At 38.4% G+C, this 25,872-nt stretch overlaps 1 protein-coding gene across 2 annotated transcripts in view; it reads left to right on the forward strand.

Annotated features, from left to right (window-relative positions):
• S (Star) overlaps nt 1-25,872 on the forward strand; it is a 150,482-nt gene that overhangs the window by 15,024 nt on the left and 109,586 nt on the right. Inside the window, exon 1 of one of the 2 annotated variants that reach the window (XM_065220865.1) lies at nt 12,215-13,257. The exons of the other annotated variant lie outside the window; for it this stretch is intronic. Coding sequence (XP_065076937.1) covers nt 13,241-13,257 — 17 coding nt within the window. The 5' untranslated portion in view covers nt 12,215-13,240. Of the gene's footprint in view, nt 1-12,214; nt 13,258-25,872 lie in introns of those variants that run through there. 2 annotated transcript variants of the gene reach the window in all.

Genomic DNA, 25,872 nt, shown 5'->3' on the forward strand with positions numbered 1-25,872 from the left:
AGTTTTTTAGTACAAAACTAAAATTCCGTTCATGAAAATATGGTCATTGCATTCTACTTGCCTACCATAGTGGACACATTATCATTGACAGAATTTCGGCTTTAAACGAAACAACTGCTTTTGAATTTCCAAAAATGTATGATGTCCGCTTTCCCTTAAAGAGTTTGCTAACAATTTTAAATTTTAAATTTTACTTAAAATTCCAGATGTCCACAAGATTCTATAAATTGTTCTGTAATTCGTTATAAGCCTTCCAAGTCTCAGAACCTTGACAATTATGACTCTACGACCCATAAATATGTTCTTTTTTTTTACAAATCTGTGATCTTGAAAAATTCTCAAAATCACACATTTTAGTATTTTTTTTCTCCAAATCTTGCATCACGAAGATTTTTATTTATTACAAATTTTGAAAAAAAGTTCTAGTTTCAGACTCTACACAAATGTCAAAGATTAAGAATCTTGGGAATCTTGTTAAATCACATTTTGTTTTATCGTTTCAATAAATTCCTTTCAGTGAATAACCTTTCAGTAATATTATGCAAGTATTGGTCTTTTGGACGTGGGTTTTAAATTACATGAACCATGTTTAGTTTCACGATGAGCGAGTTCCAACGTCAGTAGGTTTCACATATTTTTTCGTGTTTGTACATCAGCGCGAGTACTGAAAGGTTAATATTTGTGTTAGTACAGACAACGGAGTGAAGACACATTTTATTTATCCGATATCCCAACAAAAAATAACCTCCAATGTTTTTAAAAATGCGTACAATTTCGTTTTTTGTTGAACATTAACACCGGGATTTTTTAAAGATTTGAACCGGGAAAAACCGGGAATTTCCAAATGAGAATTCACTGGCCACCCTGATCATATCAATTCGAGTCTTTTTTTGCTTTTTTCTAGCGTCCTGGAGAAAACCTTATCTTAATTCGAAGTGTTTTTGTTTAATTGACAAGGTATACGGTCATTGCGAGAATTTTTATGTACCACTTCCATACTCTTACGCATTTGACCACAAACGTTTGGTTGTTGGGTATATTATCAAAGAGCTTTGGGGGTGATGCGGTGAGCGAACGTTCAATAAAAAATTAACTCTTAAGCAACAATAATTTATGGTGGTCCTTAAAAGAACAATTTTTTGGGGTGGTGGAGTAATGCTGAGCTATTAGGGTGTTCAACACGGAGGCTGGCGAGCTGTATGTTGTTTGGAACGATAGTGACGCGCTTGGCATAGATGGCCAACAGCGGCTCACGACGAGCAACTGAATCCGATCAGCAGCGGTGCGGCTTCTTCCTTCTTCTTCGGTGAATAGAGGGCAGCCTTGATAGCTAGTTGCTTGCGGGCAGCCTTTCGTTGTGTACTGGAGAACAATGTTTAACGACACGCGCCAAAAACACTACTGCTGCTGCTGTTGATGACGACCGATCAGACACGGTTATTGAATAAGCACCGATCGTTGAGACCAAATGAAATTCGATTTTGAAATCTGTGTTAGGGAAAGCGCATTTTGCAGGCAATCGGTGATAATTTTAATCTCAACAGTTGGACATTTGGGTAGTTTTCAATAATGACCTATTAAAAATTGATAAAGTCTTCATTGTAGTAGATTCGAAGAAAAATGTTCAACCTATTGGCTTGTTTAGAATTAAAATTCATCCGCCATTGACAGAGTTATAAGTGTTCAAAACCTGAACAGTTTTCGTAACACGGTCGATTTTGTTTTTTTAAATTGCACCCCAACATGTTGCCGAAAGACGTAATCCTACGTTTAAAAAAAAAAAGAAAATATAGCTAAGGTCTCATAAACATTCGTTTTTCACGTTAGTGTCACTTAAAGTTTGTGCACAGACAAATATACGTAACTTTTTCTCCGCAACCGTCGTACACGGATTTAACGTTCAATTTAGATAAAGGGTGATACGGTCAAAATTTGGTCAAGGGAAAACGCGTGTAAATCGGTGAAATCATTTATTTAAAAAATCAAATTAAATTTCTTTTTCAAGTTCAATTAGTATAAAATTCAGGAAAAATATTCAGTTAGGCTTCCGCTTTTCCAAATCCGAATTGCCGGGCCTTACGCTTGACCCCTGCCATCAGATTTTGTACAGCCACCTTGTCCACCTTCTTCGCCGCAGAAAGCCAGTTTGCCTTGAACTGCTGCTCGCCCTTAGCAGTTTTTTGGTCTTCTTTAGGTTCCGCTTGACAATAGCCCAGTATTTCTCAATTGGGCGGAGCTCTGGCGTGTTGGGAGGGTTCTTGTCCTTGGGAACCACCTGCACGTTGTTGGCGGCGTACCACTCCATGGCCTTTTTACCGTAATGGCAAGATGCCAAATCCGGCCAAAACAGTACGGAACAACCGTGTTTCTTCAGGAAAGGCAGCAGACGTTTATTCAAACACTCTTTCACGTAAATTTCTTGGTTGACAGTCCCGGAAGCTATGAAAATGCTGCTTTTCAAGCCACAGGTACAGATGGCTTGCCAAACCAGATATTTCTTTGCGAACTTTGACAGTTTCATGTGCTTGAAAACATCTGCTACCTTTCCCCTTCCTTTTGCCGTATAAAACTCCTGTCCCGGAAGCTGCTTGTAGTCGGCTTTGACGTAGGTTTCGTCGTCCATTACCACGCAGTCAAACTTCGTCAGCATCATCGTGTACAGCCTCCGGGATCGCGCTTTGGCCGTCGTATTTTGTTTATCATCGCGATTTGGAGTCACTACCTTCCTGTAAGTCGATAGTCCGGCTCGTTTTTTGGCTCGATGCACGGTTGTAGACGATACACCAAGCTTATTTGCGGCATCTCGGAGAGAGAGGTTAGGGTTTCGCTTGAAACTACCGGCAACTCTCTTTGTCGTCTCAGCGGCTTCCGGTTTTCGATTTCCCCCCGATCCAGACTTCCTGGCTGTCGACAAACGTTCCCCAAACATTGATTTGGTTGATTTGGCAACTTTTAGCGATTTTGGCAACTTTGCGTGCGAGTAGCTCGGATTTTCGCGATGCGCGAGCAAAATTTTGATACGCTGCTCTTCTTGCTTGGACGGCATTTTGACAACTGAAGAGTGAATTCCAAAATCAAAATAGGAGCAACATTCTACACACACACACCTTCAAAATGAGGGGTGTTCAGGTTTTTAAAATACAAAATTGAAAGAAATACGTCAAGTTGATATTGACCAAATTTTGACCGTATCACCCTTTATTATTAGTTTCATGAATCTCCCTGGCATCGGATCATTTTGAAGTTTCTATACGTTCCATCGAACTTATATACAACATTGTATGATACTAGGCGAGATCTCGTCGCGATTCTGTAAGGTTTTATTTGGTTTTTGAATTGCGGAACTGTTCGGTAAAAGTTTAAAAATCTGTGGAAAATTTTAAAATGAGAAAATTTATTCCGAACTGGTACAGACTTAGTTCTGTTAACCTCAATTAATCATATCGTCCGGCCATTTTCTTCAGAGATGGCGCTGTTCCGCTGGTATGAAGTGATAAAAATCCCTGTGTAGAATTTGAGAGAAGTGGGAACAATTCGCTTTCGGTACATATTCAGGTCAAACAAAGTGAACGACAACCTAAATAAATTAGTCGGGGCGTTGTCGTTTAGTTTTTTTTTCCTGGAAATCATTGTTAAACTAGCTACAATTAAATAACAATGATTTTCACCATACAGTTTTACCTGCTTTACTACCAGTCTCCAGAGAGCCAAAAAATTAAAATTTTAGAGAGAAAATTTGCTCTCACGACCTCAATTTCTCAACATGCCATGTATTTTGATGACACTCGATTTGTGATTTCCCTTTCACAGATTACAAAATAGAGTACCTGACACTACAAAACATGTCTGGTACATCTACACTGAACAAAAACATCATCCTGGCATCGAAGGATTATTGCATCACCACAACTATTGTCAGTTGATTTTGAGATGACCGTCATTCGATTTATCGTCCGTTGGAATATGAACAAATCAAATGACAATCATCCATATAATGGATGATTTTAGATCGATTTGCGAAAACCAAAGTAGACATAAATCAGACATGAAATCATAGAACATAAATCAGACATGAAATCATAAGACAAGCACTTTATGCATGGTTTTAGAATACTTTGTCTTTAAACAACAGTTCATGAGATGTTAGCAGACTACGGGGTACACTTTATAGGGAAGTTAGGGGTAAAAGTGAAATCTCGCTAAATTTATTTTATTTCATAAAAATGTTGAACGATGCGATTGTTTGAATGACCCCAAAGGTTGTCTGCAATGAAAAGTTTTTTTTTAAATTTTAAGGTTTTTTTTTTTTTTATCTAGTTCGTTTATTTGGAAGGCTCAATCGCGTTAGCTTTACGGAGCCGATAATTCATTGTTCACTGTGTGTAACAAAATTCACTTAATTCTATGTCTAGTAGGAGTTGGGCCGATTACTCGCGGCTTACTCGAGGTTAGAAGGGTACATTTTCGAAGGATAGGATCAGGGGAGGAGCTTGGGGTAGGGTTTCGTTGTCTCATCAGAGCGTTGTCGCCAGTATGAACGGTAGTGCTGTTCTAGCTTCGTCCGGAGTTCGACCGGCTATGGTGGGTGACCAGTGGGCGACGATGAGACTCATCGAGACGGGGGGACAAGACAAACAAAAACTAATAAAGAGAGACAAAAGACAAAAGGAATTAAATTCTTATACTAGACATTTGAAGAAAAACATAAACGGACTGCATATAGCAGAGATCACGGGTTGCCAACACGTCTCTGATAGGAACATAGGGTTGTCTTCCTTGGGCCTCGAGGGTATTCAAAAGTCGCTCTCTGGCGGCGTCATTATCCGTACATTGCCAAACTGCGTGTTCGATGTCATCGTAACCGTTTCCACACCGACAGATGTTGCTGTCCACGAGGTTTATTCTATTGAGATGAGCATCTAGCGAGTAGTGGTTGGACATAAGTCTACTCATCACGCGAATGAAGTCACGACTTAAGCCCAAGCCTTTAAACCACGCTCTCGAAGAAACATTAGGAATAATTGAATGTAATCACCGTCCAAGATTTCCAGTGTCCCAATCGGTTTGCCAACTCGAAAGGGTACTCTGACGCACTAAATGGTAAAATTCATCGTGTGAAATTTGCCTGTCATACAATTCGCCTTCCTGCGCGCCCACCTTTGCGAGAGAGTCCGCCTTCTCATTGCCTGGGATTGAGCAATGTGAGGGGACCCATACAAAGGTAATCATATATGATCTTTCGACCAGCACACACATCTGCTCCCTTACCTTTGAAAGGAAATAAGATGAGTGCCTACCTTGTTTCATCGACCGAATAGCCTCAATCGAACTGAGACTATCCGTGAAGATGAAGTAATGGTCTGCGGGCATGTTGGAAATCATCCCCAATGCGAAGTTTATTGCTGCCAGCTCAGCAACAAAAACGGAACAAGGTTCCTGAAGTTTGCGGAAGGCGCTAGAGTTTTCATTGAAGACACCAAAGCCAGTGGATCCATTGAGACGGGACCCGTCTGTAAAATATCTTTTCATGCAATTGACTTGTTGGTACTTTTCAGTAAAAATACGCGGAATAATAATAGGTCGAAGTTGATCGGGAATCCCATGAGTTGCTTGTTTCATGGTCAGATCATATTCAATTGAGGAACTGCGATTGGTGAAGTGAACACGGTCTGGAGTATAACAAGGAAGACACATATCTGATGATATGTAGTGGTGGTAGATTCTCATAAATCGAGATTGTGTGTTCAGCCCAAGAATTTCTTCAAAATTAGCAATTATAAGTGTGTTCGTCACTCCGCATTTGATTAGTATTCTGAGAGAGAGCTCCCGGAAACGGTTCTGGAGGGGTGTTACTCCTGCCAGAACCTCGAGACTCATGTTATGCGTTGAGTGCATACAGCCTAGAGCAATACGCAGACAACGATATTGAATTCGTTCCAATTTTATTAGGTGACTTTTTCTTGCCGAGAGAAAGCAGAAAGAGCCGTACTCTAGAACAGAGAGAATAGTTGTTTTATAAAGCGTTATGAGGTCTCTCGGATGAGCACCCCACCATGTGCCGCAAATTGAACGGAGAAAGTTGATCCTCTGCTGACATTTTTGCTTCAAATACGTAATATGGGCATTCCAAGTGCACTTTGAATCAAACCAGACCCCAAGGTACTTGAAAGACAATGATTGAGTAATGTTTCTGCCCAAAAGATTAAGTTGCATTTGGGCTGGGTACCGCTTTCGAGTAAACACTACCAGTTCAGTTTTCTGCGGCGAGAATTCGATCCCTAGATTCCTAGCCCAAGAAGACAAGTTATCTAAGGAACTTTGCAATGGTCCTTGCAAGTCCACGGCATGTGAACCTCTTACGGAAACCACACCGTCATCTGCAAGTTGTCTAAGCGTGCATTGTTCTGCCAAACAGTTGTCGATATCTTTGACATAAAAGTTATAAAGAAGAGGGCTGAGACATGAGCCTTGGGGCAGACCCATGTAACTAATTCTGGAAGTTGTCAGTTTTCCAAGAGAAAAGTTCATTTGCTTTTCTGACAACAAATTGTACAAGAAATTATTTAAAATTCCAGAAAGTCCACATCTGTGCAGATTGTCTGACAGAATTTCAATGGAAACTGAATCAAAAGCCCCCTTAATGTCCAAGAATACTGAAGCCAATTGCTCCTTGTGTGCAAAGGCCAGTTGAATATCTGTGGAAAGCAGCGCTAGACAATCGTTTGTTCCTTTGCTCTTGCGGAACCCAAGCTGTGTATTTGATAGCAAGTTATTTGATTCGAACCAATGATCGAGTCTCCGAAGGATCATTTTCTCCAACAATTTCCTAATGCACGAAAGCATCGCAATCGGACGGTATGAATTATGGTCAGACGCTGATTGGCCAGGTTTTTTAATGGCTATTACTTTGACCTGTCTCCATTCAGGCGGTACAATGTTGTTTTCTAGCAAGGAATTGAATAAATCTAGCAAGCGTCTTTTAGCGATATCTGGGAGATTTTTCAGAAGATTGAATTTAATCATATCGCTTCCCGGTGAGGAGTTGTTCGATGAAAGAAGAGCCATAGAGAAATCCAGCATTGAGAATGGTCTATCCAGAGAGCCGCCGCTAGGAGACGCTTCTCGAAGAATATTTTGTGCTTGAACTGAGTCCGGACAGACCTTTTTAGCGAAATCGAATATCCATCGGTTGGAGTATTCTTCACTCTCATTGAAAGAAGATCGGTTACGCATGTTGCGAGCCACCCTCCACATGGTGTTCATTGAGGTTTCTCGTGAGAGTCCCTCGACGAAATTGCGCCAATAACCGCGTTTTTTTGCTTTGATTAATTGTTTCAGCTTTGTCTCAAGCTTTGAATATTCCTCGAAGTATGTGGAGGTTTTGTGTCTACGAAAAGCTTTGAAAGCATCAGATTTTTCTACATACAATTTTGTGCATTCTTCGTCCCAACCAGGTGTGGCTGGTCTCCTTTTAAAGGGTGCACTTGGAACTTTTCTTTTTTGTGCTTCCAGTGAGCTTTTGTATATCAAATCGGCTAGGAATCGATATTCTTCCAATGGTGGAAGCGCATCTATTGATTCGACACCGATTGTCACCGCCGTTGCATATTTCTGCCAGTCGATGTTCCTTGTAAGATCAAATGGAACCCGAGATGGTTCTGCAGAGTGAGGGCCACACTGTATTGAAATGATGATTGGCAAATGATCGCTACCATGGGGATCATTGATAACCTTCCACTGACAATCCAATGATAGCGATCTTGAACACAAAGATATGTCGAGTCGGCTTTCTCGAGCCGGAGGTTTTGCTATACGTGTCGCTTCACCAGTGTTCAAAATAGTCAAATTGAAATCGTCACATAAATCGTAAAAAATAGCCGCTCTATTGTCGTCATATAGATCGCCCCACCCAGTACCATGGGAGTTCATATCACCCAGAATTAATACTGGGGATGGAAGAATCGAAACTAGATTCCAGAGTTGACTACTGCTAATGGAGGTTCTTGGTGGAACGTATACTGAAGCTATGCAAAGATCTTTGTTCTTCACATTTATTTGGCAAGCAACGATTTCGACGCCGGATAGAGCAGGAAGGGAAATTTTGTAGAAAGGGTAGCACTTTTTGATCCCTAAAAGTACTCCTCCATAAGAATCGTCTCTATCCAGGCGTATAATGTTAAAATCGTGGAAGTTGAGTTCTTTATCGGAAGAAAGCTATGTTTCACAGAGAGCAAATATATCACAATCAGAATTGTGAAGTAAAAATTTGAACGAGTCTAGTTTAGGCACTAGACTACGGCAGTTCCACTGTAGCACCGTGATCATATCTTCAACCTCGTTCGACGAATTATCCATCGAAAGATATGATTGATGCAAGGAGGGGCCATGAAACAGTCAATTGCTTAAGATATGATTCTAACGTTGGAAGCAAGGCAGAAACTAAGCTTCTTAGAGGGTCTTGTATGTTGAACATGTTTAATATGAATTCCACAATGTCCGAAAAAGCTAGCAAACCTCGTTCGGACTTGGATTTCTTTTGAGAAGTTTGAGGAGCAGCTTTTTTATTTTTTTTATCTTTGTTGGGCAATGGCGGAAAATTCTTGCTGCATCCAGGGATTGGATCAACAGGAGCCTTCGGTTTTGTTTTTTCATCCCCATTACCCTGGGAATTTGGCAATCGTCTGGAGGTGACTTTAGTTTTCTTACGGCGCACTTTCGGGGAGGGGCATTTTCTTTTTGAGGAACCGTTTATTTTTGAAGGTGCGTGTACCACCGTAGAATCACCTTCATCGGATGAGTCAGAGTCCGATTCTTCAACTGACAAAACCGAAAATTGGTTTGCATCTTGGACGGCTGATGCAGCCTTCAACATTTGAGCATATGTCTGCTTGGAGCGTCCAGAGATTGAACGCTGCACTTTATCGGAGTGCTGTTTGTACATCGGGCACTCCTGCAAGGGGTGAGGATTCTCGCCACAGTAAGCGCATTTTACTGATTCTTTGTGGCAAGAATCCTCTAAATTTTAAGGTTAATTGGAGTTAAATAAGTTTTAATTTACTGCTATCTGTTTTAAAAGAGTTTTCCCCTAATACCTCATGAACTGTTGTTTAAAGACATAGTATTCAAAAACCATGCATAAAGTGCTTATGTTTTACGAAAAATAGAGCTGTGAAAAAACATTTCCTCCCAAAAGTAGGGGAAAATGGGGTAAAATAGTCCAAAATACATACCTACAAGGCTCTCCGGTCTATGGGACCACGTGCAATCGGTTCCCCGGACGATTTCCCTTGGGAAAAGTCGTTTTTCATGGCCGGAATTCAGCGTGCTGTTGAGATATTGAATTTTGGGTAATTTTGGACCCATTTTTGCCCATAGTGCACTGGTTGTAATTGAAGCTTTCAGCAGTTACGCGTTAAACGGGAGCAACACGGACACAGCAGTCTGGTACGCTTTGGACGTTATCATACTTGCAGACCGGTTTGAATGTGTGAGTTTAAATTAGAAGAATATTTCAAGCTGAACATTGCATTAGGTCCTAAGTAACATTGATCGATTCTCTTCGTCGACTTTCTCTTTCGTTAATAACTTGACCACATAACCGTTTCTTGTCGTGTTTGTCGTATCGGATGCTAGATAAAAGCTTCTTGTATCGATTTGTGTGCTGAAAATACCTAGGAATGTCTTTACATGGCCGTGGGAATACAAAGAGAAAGTCGATTAAGAGAATCTGTCAATGTCAATGTAACAATGTAATGGAGAATATGTCCCTTGAATTCATGGAGCATTGAAAGATAAAACAAAAACTAATATCCGGAGAACTTCGAAATTAGGGCGTAATTTGTAAACAAACACGTCATTTGCTGATTTCTCGCGAATCAAAGCTAAATCTATAGAACTAACAACACAAACAGGTAGAGGAATGATTCCTTTATCATTTGGTATAGTTTTTTTTTTGAGAGATTATGTTTTTATTCGCGAGAAATCAGTTATGGACGTGTTTGTTTACAAAAGCAATTACGCCCAAATCTCAAAGTTCTCCGGATATGTGGTTGTATACTAATAACGAACAAAGCTTGGTTTACAGGTAAACAAATGAGGCACGTTACGCCTCTGATTACAAGTTGTGATTTAAACTGGGTCCTTGAGAGACGAATGATGATTACTAGGTAGAGCCAACTGAGGGGCAAAGATGTTGTTATACAACAGCTTTATGTTGACTTCGTAGACCTCACAGGAGTTGTCAACGATGTCATTACAGGAGCGATTGCTCTGGCTCTTGGGAAATGTATCCGTACGTTTGCTATGGGGCCTGGGAAATAATATGAAAACTTCAATAGTCTCATCGTGCATGTGTGTCTGGAAGGAAACAAATCTTCTGGCCTCGTTAGTAAATTGGTCGACCACGACGTTCCAGTAGCGCTGACCATTCCGAATGCTGACATTCTTGAATATTAAATGCATGTGGGTTAGTAAAATGATACGTATACTTACATCTGAGCATTTGAATTTCGATGAGAGCTTCGAAAATATATAACAACTTTGCACTCAAGCTTTCACATAAAGTGTGTTGCCATTTTTCTTCGGTTATAAAAGATTTAATAGTTGAAATCAAATGATTTTAGTTATGGGACTATCTCAAATGATATTCCATTCGTTTCCATACTGAATGTTTTTCATTATATCTAACATATTTATTGTCAACGAAATACATACAAAAACATGTTAATAGTCATTCACCATTCAAAAGAGCATCACATGTTTCCGAATAAAAAATCATCCGACTGATTTTGTCATACGGTTTTCAGAAACATTGGAATTTGGTTGCAACTGAATGATGTTTCATTCTATAAATGGAGGGTGATTTGGTTCAGTGTATATATGCATTAAGTTTAACATTTGAAGTCTTTCCTTTTTGCCCCGCCCCATTCATAAAATTGGCCTCCCTTAGCTCAGTCGGTAAAGGCGCAGCTACAAAGCAAGACCATGCTGGAGGTGGCTGGGTTCGATTCCCGGTTCGGTCTAGGAATTTTTCGGGTTGGAAAATGTCTCGACTTCCCTGGGCAATAGAGTATGATTGTACTTGCCACACAATTATACTAATGCAAAAATGGTACAGGCATCGAAAGCACTCAATTAATAACTGTGGAAGTGCATCTAGAACACTAAGTTGAGAGCACGCAAAAAGCTAATATGCCATACGCAATAAGCTTGAAATGCGAGGAAGAAGAAGAAGATACATAAAAATCGGCGGGAAATTCAGTGAGGGGTGAGCTATTTTATGTGCAGAATGTGTAAAAAAGGAGGGACTTTGAATATTAATCTAAACGCATATATAGTGGTACCAGACATATTTTGCACTGCACTGTCCTCTGTGAACAATTAACGTAAAACAGATTATGAGTAGTTTTCGATAGATGTCACCGCAAACAACTGCAGTGACATCTGATGGAACATGAATGTAGAAGCTTGACAAAATGATTAATTAAAAAACCCAGTTAAAAATACAGACTCCTGTTAAATAATCTAAATGTGCAGGCAGTAGAGGATTAACATTATCAATAAGATACCTGATATATTTTCTTACAACGGTTACATCCGCCTTAGTTTTGTCACAGTTCAATTTAGGAACCCAAAGAAACCTTATGTATTGTGTAGCGCTGAGTTAGCATAGGTGTAAAATGTATACATGGATGTCCAAAAGCAAAAATCACTCATTCGTGGCGTAATTTTCGTCCATCCATCCATCCATTAGACGCGGCATGCTCCATCGATCCCCCGGTCCGGGCACCTCGATTTCTTGGGACTCAATTTATTGCGGTCTCCTCCGTGTCGTGTCTTTCCGTCCGCTTATTTCTCGCGTCGTCTGTTTTCGGCTTTCCCTTTGGCCGTCCATTCGCTCGCTCCACTCAGTGTGAGTCGTCTGTCTCTTGATTCTCCTTAATTCACTACCCGCCGCATCATCATCATCAACCGACCGGGCACTTCCATTCTATACTACACTGAACAAAAACAACACAAGCAAACATCCACACAAACACCTATATTAGATGCGTCGTCGTCTCTTGCAACTTGGACGTCGCCGACTCACCCGCCGCTGTCGCGCGGAACGTTTGCCTTAATTTTCAGTGAGATCGAAGAGTGTCGCTGGAAAAGGAGCTCGCGTGCATCGTTCTCTTCTCTGCTGGTCGTATTTTCTCCACCGTACACACTTTAGTAGCACTTCTACTTCCGTCGAGTTAAGACGCGCGTTCGAAACCTTCGTCATCGTTGTTGTCGTTGGTCCCGGTCGGTTGGTGTTTCTGAAGGGACCCCTTCACATCTTGGTAGAACTCGATGGTCTGCTGTTTTTTTTTTTCTGTTTCTTCTGTTCAGGGGGGAAACTCAAATTTCGTCTGGATTTCTTCGAATTGAGTTTGCGTGAGGCTCGGTCGGTTAGCTCGCTGGATTTGCATGATTGAAAGTGATTTTTTTTTTTATATTCGGATTTCTCACCAAATTTTATAATTGGAAAACGGTAGGAAAGTGGCTCAGTGGCTGCAGCAACGTTCTTCCTTTTTGGGTCATTGAAGAAAAGTGAAACACTTTGTAGGCGGGCGTGTATGAAGTGGTGGTGGCTCACCGTTGTCTCGTCGGTTTAACCAAGGAGTTAAAATTTGATGGAAATTTTCGATTTATCGATAGACGTGCCATGCATTTGTGCAGCAGTAGCAGTCTAGGTGTGAGTCACGTAACGTTACATAAGGTCTCCGTGGTTGTCGGAAAGTGAATGGTTGTAGGTTGTAGAATTCTACGTGTACTATAGGTACCTAAGTGCGCGACGATCGTTGATCGATTCATTCATTGAGAAGTTGGTCGAAAGACACCTACGTACTACGACACGCGGTGACGAGCACACGGACGACGACGGTGGTGAGTGCAGCTGAGTGGTTGTTATTGAGAGATCACACGAATTACCATCAGCAGAGCAAGGCAGCAACGTGTGAACGGAGCAGCAGAGGGCTGTTTACTTATTGAGCATCGCGTCTCGGGGAAGTACGACTAGTGAGAGTGAAACTGTTCGTTCGTTCGTTCGTTCGCGAGTGATTTGTTTATTATTTCCAAATACGTATCGTATCGTAAACAACGCATTTTGATTGCTGCAATCTAACAGTAGCAGTTGTACACTGTAGCTGCCTAAGGAAAGGAGCAGAGAGATCAATCAACGAACTTTCGACGAAGCTACTTGAAAGCACCGATCAAGATGGGAATCTTCAGCTTGTGAGTTTGTTGTTTTCACTGATTTATTGATTCTTATGATGGTAGACAATTGTTTATCGGATAAGCGTTGTATTAAATGGTTTCTCATTGTATATTACAAAGCTCTTAGATCAGGCACAAGTGGCGTACTTTGTTCCAAATCAGATCTTAATCATCCTCTGAACATTTGAGCTTATTGCGTTGCAAGCTTAGGAAGTTAGTCAGTTTTTTTTTAATTGGTTCTAGCCGATCACATATCAGTTGACCTTTTCAAATCTATCAAAATCTATACAGCATAGTGACTTGTTAACAAAACTTTGAATTACAGTCAACTCTCCCTTACTGAAGGCACCATCGAGGATATTAAACTACGGATTTTAGCCAGGATTTCCGTCGAGTTGGGGAGAGCTCGGCTAAAAATGTTGAATGTTGAATGTATTATTAAAGTTATCGTGGAAATATATTCACCTACATTATCGTCAGGGGGTGAATGAAGTCCTGGAGCGTTATTTTTTACATGAGCATACCTTGTAATGTTTTAACGCATCGTTAGGCAAACAATTTCGATTTTAATAGTGTCAATTTACTATTTACGAAATAGGCTACATATTTAAGGTATAGGGCCTCCTTTAGCTCAGTCGGTAAAGACACAGCTACAAGCAAGACCATGCTGGAGTTGGCTGGGTTCAATTTCCGATCCAATCTAGGATTTTTTTCAGGATTTCTCGACTTCCCAGGGCATAAAGTATGATTATACTTGCCACACAATTATACTTATACAAAAATACTACAGGCATACCCAAGTAACCACCAAGCCCGCTAACTACACAATAATCGCCCTTTTTGCGATATAAGGTAAATATAGGGTTTCCGAAAATATCAGCCTTATATACCAAAAAGGGCGATTAACGGGCTTGTTGGTTACTTGGGTAGACAGCTCTCAATTAATAACTGTGGAAGTGCATCTGGAACACTAAGTTGAGAGCACGCAATAAGCTAATATGCGACACAGGGCTGGTAGCGAGTCACTTTTTTCAAGCCAGTCACTAAAAAGTCTCTTTTTTTAAGGTCAAGTCACTAAAGTCACTTCTTCTTGTAATTAGTCACTATTTTAAACTTTTTTTTAACGTAAATTTATTTCAAGATTGATCATTCTTCTTGCAGTGTATAGCATAGGCCTATATTTTGTTCTAATTTTTGAACAATTCGAAGTTGAAGACCCTTTATAGACGTTTTTACGTTTAATCGTCTTTTTCTATCTACAGGGTGTACACTCATTAGGCTAAATAAAGTTCCCTGAGTTTTTCACGGTTTTCCATAACTTTGACGGGTAATTTCCAGGTTTATAATAAGAAAGCTATTTATGAAATGTTTTTATGCTTTTTTTTGCAAAACAACAACAGAAATTAACGCAAACGTTTAAAAGAAAAGACAATCAGTTTTAAAGAAACAGCATTACTTAATTTTAGTAAGTCTAAGATCACAACACTTTTAATGTCTTGAAGTTTCGTTCTAGCAAATTTTTAAGAAGTTCTATTTATCTCAGAAAAACTAGATCTAGAGATCTTTGGGGAATTCCAGAGATCTTAAGGAGAAGTCCCCGAAACTTTAGTCCCATGGTGGCCAGCAAACCGGGAAAACCGGGAATACCGGGAAATATCCGGGAATTTGAAAAGTAACCGGGAATACCGGGAAAAACCCAGGAATTCGGTGAGACAACCGGGAAAAATAAATTAACCATACCATAGGAACAAATCTTAACAACACAATTTCAGAATAAACCATTAAAACAGAGTAATCCTTTACCAAATGAATGTCTTGCTCTATTTGCTGCATAATTTTCTTCAGTTTCCCGTCTAATTGGTTTTAGAATTTAATCACTCAGCAATATTGCAAATTGATTTTTGTCGTTTCAATTTCTGATGTAAAGTGCTTGGTCCTTAAAAGAAAATATTGAAGATGCTGGACTTTGGAAACTAATCTCTCATTTGTAAAAAACGAAACTGAATTATTCTTTTGCAGGGTTTAATTTTTCGTCCTAAATTCTCACGATATGAATTCCAGAATTAACTTGGAATTCTGCTCTGAGTTATCTTGAAATTGTTCTGAAATAAGCCAGAAAACACCCCGCGTAATAATTACCAGTGAATTTTTTTTGGGATTTCTTTTTAATAGAAACCAAACGATCGATTCAACCTCTGGTGGTAAATAGGAGGACGTTAAAAAGAGTGTTGTGAGCAGAAATGTTTGTCGTGAGACATTGGAAGCGGAAAACTTTTAACTTTTCCTGATAAATTGATTCATCTGAGATACTCCAAAACTTGATTTACAGTTTAAAAATTTAATTCTGTATCGTTTTTGCAAGGATCCTGCTAGTGTCCAGGAAATTTTTTGGTGAGAAAAATGGAAAATTATAAAAATGCTTTAGTAGTTAATATATTCTGGATTTGTATATAAATAGTTCAAGTGCAAATCAGTTCAGATCTGTGAAAAATCGTTAAATATGCAATTACTGATGGAAATTGGCAAGATGTTGAATGAAAAATGCTCTAATTTGCGTTGTGAAATATCCTCATTCTAATGTAAACAAATGGTTTGGCTGACGTTTCATATCGAATTCGCTTGGCGCACTCTACATTGGTAGTGCATTAAAAAGGCCTATCTGGAGATTTCGATTCCTTTGAAAAACTTTTAACTCTATTCAAAACAGCAGAACTCTTTCGAAATTTTTATTTAGAAACCCTTGGGAGTATTTTAAAGAATTTCTTTCTAATTATCAGCATTTTTTTGCAATCAATTTTGTTGAAGTTCTGCGATGAATCTTTCGCACTAGGGTTGAAATTATTGCCAGAACACTCTTAGAACTCTGTTTCTGGTTGAATTCTGAACATAATTCTCTTCTTAAAATTCATCTGTCATTTTCCTCACGATCCCTTTTCAAATCTCCTCAGAATCACGTAGGAATTTTCCGCAAAGTTTTATTTATCACAACTCCTTTTTAAATCTTCTAAAATTACCTAACAATTTAATTTAGAACATGCATTCTTCTCCACAGAAATCCCTCCAAATACAACTAAAAATTTCTAAGGATTTCATGTCAGAATAATTCTGGTATTCTGCTCAGAACTTCTCATTCGAAAGTTGTGTGGGAATCCTTCTCAATATTTGTTTGAAATCAACACTTTGAATTCTTTTAAATTTTACTAAAAACTCCAGGGTTTGTCCACTAGATTCCAAAGATTGTTCTGGAATTTGTTATAACCCTTAAAATGCCCGTTCAAATCTGTGATCTTGAATTTTTTTCAAAATCTCACATTTTAATTGTTTTTCTCCAAATCTTGTATCACGAAGATTATTATTAATCACAGATTTTGAAAAAAAGTTCTAGTTTCAAACTCTACGCAAATTTAAAGCCCCACGATCTTGGGAATCTTCTTTAATCACATTTATCCCTTCAGTAAATTCTTTTCAGCACGTTCTTAAAAATGCGTTCAATTTCGTTTTTTTTTTGAATACTAACAACCGAGAATTTTTTAAGATTTAAACCGCGAAAACCGGGAAAAAACCGGGAATTTCAAAATGAAAATTCACTGGCCACCCTGGTCCAGACTAATTGATTGGCTTAGAAATCTATAAGCGTGAGTTTAGACAAATTCAGGATAGTTCCATGATGTGCTGAAATAAATAAGTACAGAGTACCTTCAGAAAATTTATGAAAACTTCATAAATATTTCAGGAACTTCACGAAAATCCAGGTGTTTACGAGAATTCCATTTATTTTAAAGCAGAACCGAGATCTTCATTAGAATTGAGAGCTTTAAGGAAACTCCAAGAACATCAAACAGATCATATAATTAAAGGGCAATTAAAAAAAATTCAAGGAAATTTTAGAAACCTTAAAGAAGTTTCATGAAAATTTCTGGGAATTTCCGGAAACTTCAGTTTTGCTCAGAGAAAATTTCTGGACCGCAATAAAAATTATATGAACATCCGCAAAGTGTGAGAGTATTTCAAGGGTTTTATATCATGGAAATTTCAAGATCTTTAAATTTTCGAAAATTTAGCTAAGTTGATTAGAGAACATCAACGAAGTTCCAGCAAGTATTGCATGCACCGATATTTTCAAGAAATTTCAGAGAACTTCTTAGAAATTCAGATATTTTTAGATTGTTTTCTTATATTCAGTGAAATTCCGAGTACTTGGAGGACGATCAGATAACATCAGAAACATCTCATTAACTTCAGGAAATTCGCTGCGACTTACAAGGAGTTCATTGGAATTTTGGGATATTCAGAGAATTCTATGATTGATCTGATAACTTTAGAAGATTCAAGGTAGCAATGAGAGAAGAATTGCGAGCATCAGGTTTGTATCTCAAACTGAAATAGAACTTCAAGGCAGTTTAATTAACTTCAGGAATATTTTGGGAACTTTTAAGTTGTTCTGAATACCTCAGAATAGTCCATCACATAATCAACGGAGATTTCTAATGAAAATTCGATTGGAGTTATCATGCGCTCGTATTCTCCCGAAACTGTCATGGAGTTATTTCAGAAATTCACTTGGAACGCTTCGCTGAATTCTCTAAACAATATCACAAGAATATAGTAAGAATACTTCTCGAAATTCCATTGAAATAAACTTCAAAATGTCGTTGAAACTATCCTCGGAATGCAATTTTCTTTTAATTTTCCTATGATTTACCTTGCAATTCTCCTCAGTAAGAAATCCTATCGAAAAATTCTCAGAATTTCCTTTTTAATCTCACTCCTTTCCTTTGAATTCTACTCGCATTGAAAGTCTCCTTATAATTCATTTTCATTTCTCCTCACAAATTCTTTAGACTTCTCTCCTCGTAATTTGTTCGACAATCTCTCCTGGAATTATTTTCCGAATTTATTTGAAGATCTGGAGTTATTCTCAGATTTAATTGTAATCCTCCTTTTAGCATCTCCTTCTCGCCCCCTAACTATTCACCAAAAAAATTATTAGGACTTATGCTCCGATTTCATTGTCGTTCACAGATGTCATGTAATTATCCTTAGAATGTGAATAGTTGGAATTTTCATCTGAAGTTCACTGGAGGAGACATTTAGTTTTAGTTAAAATTTACCTTGAATTCAATTCCGGGTTTTCTTGAAATACTATTCAAAACTATATCAGGCTTCACATGAAATCTTAAATTCCTCAAAACTACCATGAAAGCAGATTGCACTTGCTTTCTCATAGATTTTTTTCCCAGAACTCCCGTGGAATGAGGTTCTTAGAAATTATAATATAATCCCATGAGCCCATGACACTCAATATGGCGCTAGTTCAGTGGGCATATTTTGGATGTTACTTTTTTGTGGGTCAATTTAATGTGGTAAGTTTAATGAATTCAACATTTACATAGAGAATAATTCCGTCTGTTTCTCTTTTAGTGTGACAGCATCATTAATAATGTAAGATCAAGTGCAGGATAGGGATTTGTATTACATGTACGTTTTCCCGTTCCCGATCCTTGGCCCGATCGAATCTAATTTCAAAATGTTTTGTAGCCGATGTACATATTTTACGACAAAATAAAGGCATATGAATAAAAAAATACTAGATCTTTGCCTTATGCGAAATCAAGAATAAATTTTATTAATATCGTAGCAGAATTAACATCATTAGAAACCAACATGAACTGTACTGAAAGGATCACGTAATTTCTATGTGATAATCCAGTGACGTTGAAGCTCACTGAAATGAGTGCTTCCATATGAGAATCACGTAACGTCTACGTGAAAAGTGCTATGGAAAAAAATCTATGTATGTTTTCATGTAGTAAACGTGAAGATTATTTTGCGTGTAGAATAAGAGCCTACATATTTCCGTTATGTCGAGCAGAACACATCAAATAGGGTTTAGATCTAATTTTTGGCTTAATAAGCACAACACGCTCTGCTTCTACTACAGATGTCTTTTAAATTTATTAACTTTTCCATATGTACCGTTCGATTCGATAAAGAGCCATTTATCATTTATATTTTGTTAAAAACACAACACTGCTTCTTGATTCCAAATTCGGCCTTCGGGTTTCCATTTCGTACAAACACACAGGAACGTCATTGCATTTACTTCGTTATACGAATGATGTAGAAAATAAAATAGAAAAATTGATTCGCATAGAGTGCTTCTTTTGATTTTGAGAACAAAGGATGTAAATATTCATACTTTGTTCTCTTGAAGACTTTGTGTTCTAGCTTTTGAGCTCAAGTATTGCAGCAAATGTACACACTAATCCAGGCCTTCGCTCTTCGGTAATTTTTTTAATTTTAATTAATTAAAAATCAGTGAAAAATTCAAAAATTAGAAAATTTATTCCAAACTTGAACAGGCTTTTTTCAGTTAATCTCATTTAATTATAAAAAAATAAATTTTCTTAGATAGGCCAAAAATGAGCAATTAGGCCAAAGTTAATGTTTACTCTATATCAATGATTTCAACGTACATCAATCACACTTTAGTTCAAAATGTACGATACAATGTTGAAATTATCATATCAATCCATTCTCAAAAATTAGAAAATAAAAAAAATATTAAAGTACACCAAATAATCTTCTCAAAAATTTCAAAACCTTTTAAAATACAACCAACTTTATTAAAAAAAACTTCGAATTACAGTCAACTCTCTCTTACTAGATATTGAAGGAGGATAGCCAGTATTTCCATCGAGGTGATCCTCTCTTGGGTTATCCATTTACTGTTTGAGAATAATAATTCTGAAATTTGAGTTGTTGTTTAAGGGTTCTGAATCATGAATAATTCTTACAGATTTTAAACTTAGACAAATTTTAGAAACCTTGGACCTAATAAAATCAGACTTTTTTTTTCTAGAATCTGAAATGAAACTAGATATCAAAGACGTCGGACATTGAATGTTTTCCAAGAATCCAGATTAAAAAGAAACATAATGGCCTTGCAAAAGTGTCTCATATTATGAATATTATTATTATGAATATTATTATGATTATTATTAGGGGGACGTGATCAGTATCTTAGTGGGTACCATTTCTGCTTACTGAGCAGAAGGTTGAAAGTTCAATCTAGTGACTAAAGTCACTATTCCTTAAAATTTAGTTACTAAAGTCACTTTTTACGACCAATGTTGAGAGTCAAGAATTTGACTTTAAAAACCCAGAGTAAAATCTGACAAGAAGAGTTGCGAACATATGGAAACGTTAACTGTTGACGGAATCTAATATTTTGATTTTTTTTTTATCTTGAACATGGCATAGTACTTACCTTACCAATCAGCCTAAGGCCTTGTTGTCCTCTGCTGTCCGAAGAAGTCGTCTCCACTCTACTCGATCCATGGCCACAGTTCGCCTGCCTCGTAGTCTGCGAAGAATCCGCAGGTCACCTTCTACTTGGTCGATCCACCTTGCCCGCTGCGCGCCTCTTCTTCTTGTTCCTGTTGGGTCGCTTTCTAGAACCATTTTCATTGGGTCGTCGTGCGGCATTCTTACGACGTGCCCAGCCCACCGTAGTCGCCCAATTTTTGCAATGTGGACGATCGATGGTTCTCCCAGCAGCAGGTGCAATTCGTGGTTCATTCGCCTCCTCCACGTTCCGTCATCCATCTGCACTCCACCGTAGATGGTACGCAACACCTTCCGTTCGAAAACACCAAGGGCGCGTTGGTCCTCTACGAGCATAGTCCAGGTCTCGTGGCCGTAAAGGACCACCGGTCTAATCAGCGTCTTGTAGACAGTCAACTTCGTGCGGCGGCGAATTTTATTCGACCGGAGCGTCCTCCGGAGTCCAAAGTAGGCACGATTCCCTGCCATAATGCGTCTATGAATTTCTCTGCTGGTATCATTTTCGGCGGTCACCAGTGAGCCCAAATACACGAACTCATCGACGACCTCGATTTCGTCACTCAATCTGATCACACCTTCTAACGCGATGTTGAACAGCAGACACGAAAGTCCATCACCCTGCCGTAACCCCCTTCGAGATTCAAAGGGACTCGAGAGTGTCCCCGATACTCGAACAACGCACATCACTCGATCCATCGTCGCCTTGGCCAATCGCGTCAGTTTATCCGGAAATCCGTACTCGTGCATAATCTGCCATAGCTGATCTCGATCGATTGTGTCGTATGCAGATTTGAAATCGATGAACAAATGATGTGTGGGCACGTTGTATTCGCGGCATTTCTGCAGAACCTGCCGAATCGCGAAAATTTGGTCCGTGGTAGCGCGGGACCACCGATCTCCTTCTCAACTTCTTGAAGATCAGGGGCCTGTCGTCTTCTGCGCGTGCTCCAAGGTCTTTTGCCGTGCCACCTTCGTTTTCTGATGCTTCATCGTTGAGGTGCTCGTGCATGGCATAGACCTATCATAAATTTTCAGAGATTTCGAAAAAAAAAAATTACTTTTAATATTCTGGCTATTTTAAATTGAGATCTTAAAAGTTGTCCAAGCCTACACTGCAAAAAAAAAAAAAAGTTACGTAAAATTCACCTGAAAAGGCACGTAGATATTTTCACATAGAAATCAATTGATTTTCACGAAAAATTTATCGGAATTTCCGATGATCTTCAAATTGGCATCACTTAAAAGATAAGGGAATTAGCAAGTAAATTTTACTGGATTTTGTAGTAATGATAAAGTAAATTGGTGATATACTATAGATATATATTTCGATTTATTTGAGTCATTTAATGATTGCATTGAAAAAGCACTAATTTACATTATTTAATAATTGGCACTGATGATCTCGAAGTTGAAGTACATTAATCGTATAGTAGCACCCTTATAGTTCGTCAATTGTTGATTCTTAGCACCTCGAAAAATCAATTCCTGTATTCTGCAATTTCATTTTTAATTTATTTAATGAGTGTTAATTTATAAAAAATATAAAACTTACACTTGAAAACATGAAGAATCCTGGTAATTCCAACTCTTCCAACAACGACGAAAGCGCACTTTCTTCTCTGGCTATTTTTGAATTACGAATACGACAAGAAATTCAAGATAGAGCTGGAATTAAGGCGTAACAGCTTTTGTATACAATGACTTCTTTCGATGATGATGATGATGATGATGATGCGCAGCACGTTAACCTTCTTGAATTACTATAAGGGAGAGGTTACCTGAATATTTAAGTAAAAATTATCTTTCCCGTTAATTAAATGTAAAAAAAAATGGCCTAGGAAAATTTTCAAGCTCTTGAAGTTTGTTCAAAACCCAGAAATTTGAATAATCTGTAATCCCTCGGTTGCTTTAGTATTCCAAACATCGAGAAAAATTAACCATGTCACAGGTTCTTGAGTTCCTTTTTAAGTCCAATTGTATTGTATTTTTTTTCATACTTATATTCCGGTAATACAAAAGCAAAAATTCCAGGCCCAGGTCTTAAAAAAAAAATTAAAGAACTCTAAAATGTATTCCTAAATCTCTAATTTTTCACGATCGAAATTTTAAGTTCTAGACGCATTCAATTTTGTTTTATGTCCGTGATGATTCCATGAGATTTTTTCTTAAACTGCGATCTAGAAAAGCTGTCTAGATGCCAGAGTTATGATTCTTTTTCTATGTTTGAGGTGTTACAGAAGATTATATTCTTGGGAGGAATGGAGCAAAGTAAAAATACGACCAGTTCGTTATAGCGGCTACAAAGAAGGGAATAATCTTTTATTAATATACTCATGGCTAACTTAGATCTATATACATTTAATTCTGGACTGCAGTTCTTCATGTTGTTAAATGCATCGCTTCATATATATCCTAGATCCTCAAAAATTGCTATCCTAAAATTGTAAGAAAAAATTCTAAAAGCGGTACTTCGAACATTTTTCTCTGTTTCAATTTCGCGACCTAATAACAAATTCGTGTGAGGTAATGGAGTTTAGAATTTAACCGTGCTGTTGCTTATTCAATTCATACTTATTTTTTTTTTATAACAAATTGATGTGATCTTTAAATCATTTGTTTTATTTTAAAAAGCTTGAAAAATATCGGAATAGCGTAACAATATCTTTCCGATCAATAAAAGTCCCTATTGGTCACTTTTTAATTGTTTAAAGAGTTGCGAACATATGGAAACGTTAACTGTTGACGGAATCTAATATTTTGATTTTTTTTTTATCTTGAACATGGCATAGTACTTACCTTACCAATCAGCCTAAGGCCTTGTTGTCCTCTGCTGTCCGAAGAAGTCGTCTCCACTCTACTCGATCCATGGCCACAGTTCGCCTGCCTCGTAGTCTGCGAAGAATCCGCAGGTCACCTTCTACTTGGTCGATCCACCTTGCCCGCTGCGCGCCTCTTCTTCTTGTTCCTGTTGGGTCGCTTTCTAGAACCATTTTCATTGGGTCGTCGTGCGGCATTCTTACGACGTGCCCAGCCCACCGTAGTCGCCCAATTTTTGCAATGTGGACGATCGATGGTTCTCCCAGCAGCAGGTGCAATTCGTGGTTCATTCGCCTCCTCCACGTTCCGTCATCCATCTGCACTCCACCGTAGATGGTACGCAACACCTTCCGTTCGAAAACACCAAGGGCGCGTTGGTCCTCTACGAGCATAGTCCAGGTCTCGTGGCCGTAAAGGACCACCGGTCTAATCAGCGTCTTGTAGACAGTCAACTTCGTGCGGCGGCGAATTTTATTCGACCGGAGCGTCCTCCGGAGTCCAAAGTAGGCACGATTCCCTGCCATAATGCGTCTATGAATTTCTCTGCTGGTATCATTTTCGGCGGTCACCAGTGAGCCCAAATACACGAACTCATCGACGACCTCGATTTCGTCACTCAATCTGATCACACCTTCTAACGCGATGTTGAACAGCAGACACGAAAGTCCATCACCCTGCCGTAACCCCCTTCGAGATTCAAAGGGACTCGAGAGTGTCCCCGATACTCGAACAACGCACATCACTCGATCCATCGTCGCCTTGGCCAATCGCGTCAGTTTATCCGGAAATCCGTACTCGTGCATAATCTGCCATAGCTGATCTCGATCGATTGTGTCGTATGCGGATTTGAAATCGATGAACAAATGATGTGTGGGCACGTTGTATTCGCGGCATTTCTGCAGAACCTGCCGAATCGCGAAAATTTGGTCCGTGGTAGCGCGGGACCACCGATCTCCTTCTCAACTTCTTGAAGATCAGGGGCCTGTCGTCTTCTGCGCGTGCTCCAAGGTCTTTTGCCGTGCCACCTTCGTTTTCTGATGCTTCATCGTTGAGGTGCTCGTGCATGGCATAGACCTATCATAAATTTTCAGAGATTTCGAAAAAAAAATTACTTTTAATATTCTGGCTATTTTAAATTGAGATCTTAAAAGTTGTCCAAGCCTACACTGCAAAAAAAAAAAAAGTTACGTAAAATTCACCTGAAAAGGCACGTAGATATTTTCACATAGAAATCAATTGATTTTCACGAAAAATTTATCGGAATTTCCGATGATCTTCAAATTGGCATCACTTAAAAGATAAGGGAATTAGCAAGTAAATTTTACTGGATTTTGTAGTAATGATAAAGTAAATTGGTGATATACTATAGATATATATTTCGATTTATTTGAGTCATTTAATGATTGCATTGAAAAAGCACTAATTTACATTATTTAATAATTGGCACTGATGATCTCGAAGTTGAAGTACATTAATCGTATAGTAGCACCCTTATAGTTCGTCAATTGTTGATTCTTAGCACCTCGAAAAATCAATTCCTGTATTCTGCAATTTCATTTTTAATTTATTTAATGAGTGTTAATTTATAAAAAATATAAAACTTACACTTGAAAACATGAAGAATCCTGGTAATTCCAACTCTTCCAACAACGACGAAAGCGCACTTTCTTCTCTGGCTATTTTTGAATTACGAATACGACAAGAAATTCAAGATAGAGCTGGAATTAAGGCGTAACAGCTTTTGTATACAATGACTTCTTTCGATGATGATGATGATGATGATGATGCGCAGCACGTTAACCTTCTTGAATTACTATAAGGGAGAGGTTACCTGAATATTTAAGTAAAAATTATCTTTCCCGTTAATTAAATGTAAAAAAAAATGGCCTAGGAAAATTTTCAAGCTCTTGAAGTTTGTTCAAAACCCAGAAATTTGAATAATCTGTAATCCCTCGGTTGCTTTAGTATTCCAAACATCGAGAAAAATAAACCATGTCACAGGTTCTTGAGTTCCTTTTTAAGTCCAATTGTATTGTATTTTTTTTCATACTTATATTCCGGTAATACAAAAGCAAAAATTCCAGGCCCAGGTCTTAAAAAAAAAATTAAAGAACTCTAAAATGTATTCCTAAATCTCTAATTTTTCACGATCGAAATTTTAAGTTCTAGACGCATTCAATTTTGTTTTATGTCCGTGATGATTCCATGAGATTTTTTCTTAAACTGCGATCTAGAAAAGCTGTCTAGATGCCAGAGTTATGATTCTTTTTCTATGTTTGAGGTGTTACAGAAGATTATATTCTTGGGAGGAATGGAGCAAAGTAAAAATACGACCAGTTCGTTATAGCGGCTACAAAGAAGGGAATAATCTTTTATTAATATACTCATGGCTAACTTAGATCTATATACATTTAATTCTGGACTGCAGTTCTTCATGTTGTTAAATGCATCGCTTCATATATATCCTAG

Source organism: Ochlerotatus camptorhynchus, unplaced genomic scaffold (genome assembly GCF_037179485.1).
Source record: "Ochlerotatus camptorhynchus isolate MF236.1 unplaced genomic scaffold, CSIRO-AGI_Acam_v1.1 ptg000135l, whole genome shotgun sequence".
Taxonomy (NCBI): Eukaryota; Metazoa; Arthropoda; class Insecta; order Diptera; family Culicidae; genus Ochlerotatus; species Ochlerotatus camptorhynchus.